Below are 6,504 nucleotides of genomic sequence, written 5' to 3' on the forward strand. Positions count from 1 at the left end.
GATTCCACACCTAAAAGCTGCCACAGAGGCCAAGGCCACCCACCGAGTATAGCACAATGAGTAGGGCATAGTGGTAGTGGCACACTTGCGTTTCAAGGGAGGGAGGGTGGCAAACATCAATCCAAGTATTTGTTGGAGGTCAACGTCTCCTGATGTCACCTTAGAGAGAAAGCCTTGATTGTGGGTGTGCCCGCCCAGTGAGTGAGGCTAGGGTAGAGAGTGAGGGCCTCTGTTGTGGGTGTGCCCGCCCCCATGAGAGTTGGTTAGTCTGGCCTTCCAGTGCCTCATGTGAGGCCATGCAGGCCACGGAGGTACCCCAGGAGGGTGCAGGGTTGTGTGAGCAGGTGTGTCTCACCCTGCTGCCCTTAAGCACGTTCTATGAGCCCCTATTTATGGGCTGAAGAGCAGTAGGTGGGCCGACTTGCAGGTCGGCCACCTTGGCTAGCTACAGCCCCTGTTGTGGGGAGGTGTGTGCCCTCATTTAGGGCCTGGACAGCCCTATATACCAGGCTGTACGGGTCGGCCCCTAGGGCAGAGGGTCGGCCCTCATGAGCTGGCTGGTCAGTGCCCCCCTATGCTGGCCGACCAGGGGGGGGGCTGGGCTATATATGTGCCTCCCCTTTCCCCTAATTTCCCATCTTCAGGAGCTGGAGCAGTCCTTCCAGCACTGCATCTTGTGGAGCCTGGCAGAGGTGCAGAGCCAGCACACAGCATCACCTGAAGAGCAGGGTAGTGGAGCAGTCCCTCCACTCCCTCGTGCTCCCTATTCACGTGGCTGTTGAGCTGTGTGTTCCGAGCTCTCGAGCAGTCCGTTGTTTACGTGGTTTTCCCCCAGTTGTAGTGGGGTTTTCTCCAAAGATCACTTGCAGTTCTCTTGTGCCTTTTCTCTCTCCTTCTCAGTGTGTGTGTGAGAGGCATGCTATCTCTCTCTCTCTTCCATTCATTTCCGCTGCACTTCTCACATGGTATCAAAGCCACGGTTGGCTTGAGACCCAAGGGGTGGAGGGAGTGTTGAGCAACACACAGAGAGGAGGATTAGGGTGCTGTTCAGAGGTGTCTTTGAGGAGGAGCGTATTCGAGGAGTGGACTGTTCTTGTGACCAGCAAAGGGGTTACTTTGAAGGGTGTTTTCAGATCAGAGGGGCGGTGTTTCCAAGGGACAGAAAGCAAGGTGTGAAGGTACATTGGCTGTCAGCCCCTTCATCCTCTTCTTCCGCTTTCTCCTTTCTTCAACCCTCAGATCCCTTCCATCCCATCCACCTTCTCTTTCAATATATCATCCTCTTCACTCCGACATGGCAACACTGTCCGAGATGGCAGAGAACAAGACTAGAATTCAAGTGTTGCCCACGTTCCCAATTGACCGGCAGTTAGATGGGCTCAGTTACGGCGTTTGGCGGGTGATGATGGAATATGTGCTACAGTCATACGACATGGCAGATTTCGTCTTGATAGGTGTTGCCCAACCAGATCCCCTGGCAAAGGACCTTGGCATCTTGGCTCGGCAGGAGACCATGACTCTGTCCCATCTATGGGACCGTGTTAATGCCAAGGTAAGATCATTTATATTTCTTAACTGTACTCCTCAGGTGATTGATCACATGAAGCACATGACAGTGGCCAAAAGTATATGGGAGCATTTGGCGTCCATGTGTAACCGAACCTCTCCCATGAAGATGGTTTCACTAGAAGTCCAGATGAGGTGGTTGGATCCCAAGAAATCTTAATCGATGCGGGAACACATCAACAAGTTACAGAACTTCAGCAGGAGATCCTCCAGGCAAGGAAGCAGATTTCATTAGCAGACATGGCCATAACTCTCCTGTCCCAGTTATCCTCTCAGTATGGGGCCTTCTATTCATCCCTGATGACCAGTGGTAGGGTGAATGAATTGACCTGGGAGGAATTGGTCCCCATGGTGCTTGACCAGGAGGAGCACTTCGTTGATCGTACCTATGACAGTCAGCTTGAGGCTTTGACAGCTGATCAAAGAGGAAGAAAGCAGTTCACAGCTGAGGAACGAGAAGCTCTCAAGGCATCCCGTACGTGTAACCGATGCCGTCAGAAAGGTCATTATTGTCGTCAGTGTCCCCAAAGGAACGCAGAGGGGTCTAGTAACGAGGTAGCCAATAGTGTGACTGTTGCGACCACGATTACTCCAACCTTTTAGTAGCACTTGGCAGGAGCTGCCAGCAGGCTGTCCGGATCCAGAGATCACGTGCAGTTCTCTTGTGCCTTTTCTCTCTCCTCTCTCTCCTTCACAGTGTGTGTGTGACAAAATCATGCACAAACCTTGACAAGACTAGAATATGTCCAATCTTATGATATCAAAACTGTAGCTTTGAAATACATGGCTCCCAGTTTTAGTCTGCTCATATTGTTGAAATGACTTAAATCAGCACGTGATCATACCACCATAAGCTCATGCAAGCCAATAGGTCCGGTCACAAGGTACGATATAGTTGGATGCAGCTTTGCTGCTTCAGCTGCCAAAGCTGGGATATCCTGTCCACAATCATGTTTAAAAAATTCAGCTGCATGAGCGAATGGTTCACTATAATCAGTAAAACCTAAAATTACACTTCAAATTTTAGTGTGCACCTTATCCCAATGACGACCAGGAAAAAGAAAATAGGGCACAATGATAACCCTGGTTGCACCTTGTAGGACACATCTGTCAAAGGCCTCCTTGATTGTGGGACTTGCTAGCTCCTGTAATCCACACATGCAAAGGGCGTCGTTCAGTTCGCTGATAGGTTGACATTGCTAGCTGTTTAATAAAGAACTAATCATCATGACAGGGTAACTTTTATGGCAAACAAGGGCTGATGGGTAAGTCACCATATGAGCTGGCTCCACATTTGTATGACCTGCCTTCCACTTGAAAATTTCAGCAAATTCACCTGTATTCGACAAGAAGGGAGAAAAAAAGGAAGAGCATAATGTCAGACCTTCCAAAATGTGTTATAATGAGAGCAAAGCAGAAGAGATTGATTTGAGATTCACATATCTACATACATAGCATAGAGTTGGACTCGGCACGTCGCGATCCATGATCTACAATCACTATGCCATCATTCTCTTGATATTCTTTGTTGCTCGAAATAATTGCCTCTAGTGCTGGAAAAGCTCTTCCCAGCATTCTGTAGACCTTGCCCGTACTATGAGTAGCTGTGCTATTGTTGGTTAGCTTAATCAGTCTCTGTTGGGATAAGGTGTGTTGCAAAGCTGGATTCTTTTTTAGATAAATCCAGTTCTGATACCATGAACGAGGCACTAAAGAACTTAAAGATCCCGGACAGGTATGGGAGCGCGCTGAGAATGTCAAAGAGCTAGACATCGTGATAGTGAACGTCTTTCTCAGTTTTGCACATTGACCTTGTCTCCGTATACAAAACGAAATATCAAACCTTTCACTTACCCTAAGTGTGGGATGGATACCTCATCAAAAATGGAGGTAGATGAAGATGCACAGCCAGCACAGGATGCCTGCCTTGGGAATGCCAACATCCTATCAAAAAATAGAGCAATCTATCATTAATGCACTCAATAACCAAGAGCACTGCACTCAATAACCAAGAGCACTACTAGAATAAATCCACTTTTAGATAGAATTTTCGTAGGACCTTAGCACATGGATAGAAAGGGTTTAGGATGGGAACCCATTACCAAAACGGGTAACCTAACCTGTCTACGCCAGTTAAAGACCTGCTCCGCTCGGTCTCAAGATGAGATTTTTAAATGGCTTTAATTTCACGAAATAAAATTTCAAGTTTTGTAGGCACTGTTGGCTTCGCTTTATGATTAATTTAGTCAAGGATTTAGGGGTGATAGAGGGGCAAAGCATTCACGCCCCCTCTCCCCCACCCTCCCCCCCTCTCTCTCTCATGGGAACCCATTACCAGAACGGGTAACCTGACCTGTCTACGCCGGTTAAAGGCCCGCTCCGCTCGGTCTCAAGATGAGATTTTTAAATGGCTTTAATTTCACGAAATAAAATTTCAAGTTTTGTAGGCACTGTTGGCTTTGCTTTATGAATAATTTAGTCAAGGATTTAGGGGTGATAGAGGGGCAAAGCATTCACGCCCCCTCTCCCCCCCCCCCTCTCTCTCTCTCTCTACTAGCCCACACACACACACACTCTCTCTCTCTCTCTCTCTCTAAATCTCTCTCTCTCTCTCCCTCTCTCTCTCTCTCTCTCTCTCTCTCTCTCTCTCTCTCTCTCACAGAGGCTTTAATGAAACCACAGATGCACAATATGATCTTCACAATAATTGAATACAAAAGACTATTGTATTACTCCAAAGAAACAATCTACTCAAACTGACAAACAACATCTCATCCCTACAAGGCTTGTTGTTGAGTTACAAAGCATGATGACTAAGGACCCTAGAACATAGAGCAACTGCTCTATTACAAGACTATATCCTATCTACCAGCCCCAGCAACTAAATCTAAGGACTCCACAACTGACTCTCATTGACATGAGAGCTTGGACAAAAGGGCCGACTACAACGTAGCGCTCCAGTTTTGTATTAGCCATGCACATGGGTGATGTCGCCTTAGAATATCGTTTGTTGTTATCGCACCACATCGTTCCTCTTGACCAATGAGTATTCATCCATGTGCTTTATTCACTGAATTAGCCAATCACAGTTACCATGCAACGTATCTCGAACCTTTGATCATTCTCACTATCCCATGAGGGCGTAAACAATGCTAGCAACCCAATATACCCTCCCACGATCGAAATGGGAGCCAAACAACGAACTAAGGACATCATAATCCCAAGAGATTTCTAGGCATCATAGCCTAAAAGAAAACCGTTTAGCATCGTAGCTAGACACTGGCATCGTAGCCAGAAAACACACAATATCCATCACAAAAGTATAGCTTGTCTTTAGAAAGCCCAATCCTGATCTGGCAGGTCGTCAGAGATAAACCCCACCACTTCATCTTGTCGTAGATGTCCTTCAGCAGCACAAGCACTACTCGCTTGTCTTTGTTTCACCTCCTCATCCTTTTGGTTTTTATTGCAAAATCTCTCTATATGGCCAGGCTTTCCACAATAGTAACAAACATGCTTACCTTTAGTTTGAACTCGTTTGTCCTTCACTGCATATGCAATATCTCCTATGAATGTGTTCTCCTCTTGCTTTTCCTCCACCATAAGCAAGCCAACGCAATCGATGAAATCTGCCTCATCATCTAGTCGTAGAATTCGTGCTATTTTGAAATATCTGGAGGGAAGGCTTTTCAAGAGAATTGCTTTCTGATCTTCATCTTTGATCTTCGAACCCAAGATCCTGGAGCTGCTTCAACATAGATTGCATGCGGTAGAGCATGACCCATCATGCCAATAGCTTTATCACTCTGCTTCCTCCGAGCTCGTTTCTCCGCCTCTCTAGAAGTTGGCTCCTTCTCTGTGCCAGACAGGGGCCAGACACCATGTCCCATAAACCCTTCTGCATGAACCATAGCTTGGTGGAAAGTTGCTAGCTTAAGAAGTTCCTCCCGTTAAATTTTACAATCGAAGCATCGAGCTTAGTCTTCTTCACTGACTCCATAGACTTGTGCAACTATACCCAGCCTGGTCTTGAAAACACGCCTCTGCCAAAATATCTAGAGCAGATCTCCTCCTTCGAGTACTCTTCCTCCTCAGTCACCTAACTCCTTGTGGAAAAACAAATAACTTAGTGACAACTTGTCTGACGAAATGTTTCGACATGCATGCCAAGCTCTAAGTCTCAGACCAACTCAGGACAGCTCTCTCACCCACTCTCATGCCAAATGAAGGCTTTAATGACTAGACAATATGATCTTCACAGTAACCGAATACAAAAGACTATTGTATTACTAACAAAGAAACAATTGACTCAAACTAACCACCAATAGCTCCTCCCTACAGGGATTGTCGCTGAGTTACAAAGCATGACGACTACAGACCCTAGAACATAGAGCATCTACTCTATTACAAGACTATATCCTATCTACCAGCCAGCAACTAAATCTAAGGACTCCACAACTGACTCTTATCGACGTGAGAGCTTGGACAAAAGTGCCAACTACAATGTAGCTCTCCACTGTTATAGAAGCCATGAACACGGGTGATGTTGCCTCAAAATACGGTCTGTTGTAATCGCACCATGTGAAGACCATGAAAGCTTTCGTGTCTCTTGACCAATGAGTATTCATCCATGTGCTTTATTCACTGAATTAGCCAATCATAGTTGCCATGCAACGTAACTCGAACCTTTAATCATTCTCACTATCCTGTGAGGGCGTAAACCATGCTAGCAAAGCCAATCTCTCTCTCTCTCTCTCTCTCTCTCTCTCTCTCTCTCTCTCTCTCTCTCTCTCTCTCCCTCTCTCTCTCTCTCTCTTGTCCCACACACACGCACACTCTCTCTCTGTCTCTCTCTCTCTTGTCCCACTCTCTCTCTCTCTCGCTTTCTCTCTCTCTCTCTCTCTCCCTCTCTCTCTCTTTTGGCCCACACACACACAG

The 6,504-nt window shown here is 46.5% G+C and overlaps 1 protein-coding gene across 3 annotated transcripts in view; it reads right to left on the reverse strand.

Moving 5' to 3' along the window:
• LOC147903851 (sirohydrochlorin ferrochelatase, chloroplastic-like) overlaps positions 1–5,200 on the reverse strand; it is a 30,418-nt gene extending 25,218 nt beyond the window's left edge. For 2 of the 3 annotated variants that reach the window (XM_087372598.1, XM_087372600.1), the window contains exons 1-4: positions 3,018–3,424; positions 2,841–2,902; positions 2,601–2,711; positions 2,412–2,504 (exon numbers count right to left, since the gene is read on the reverse strand). In XM_087372598.1, coding sequence (XP_087228724.1) covers positions 2,412–2,504; positions 2,601–2,711; positions 2,841–2,902; positions 3,018–3,339 — 588 coding nt within the window. In that variant the 5' untranslated portion in view covers positions 3,340–3,424. The other variant, XM_087372599.1, reaches the window with a different exon arrangement.
• Positions 5,201–6,504: the final 1,304 nt, after the last annotated feature.

This window comes from Dipteris shenzhenensis, chromosome 3, assembly GCF_047967505.1.
Source record: "Dipteris shenzhenensis isolate YYH24624 ecotype China chromosome 3, Dip_SZ_1.0, whole genome shotgun sequence".
NCBI lineage: Eukaryota > Viridiplantae > Streptophyta > Polypodiopsida > Gleicheniales > Dipteridaceae > Dipteris > Dipteris shenzhenensis.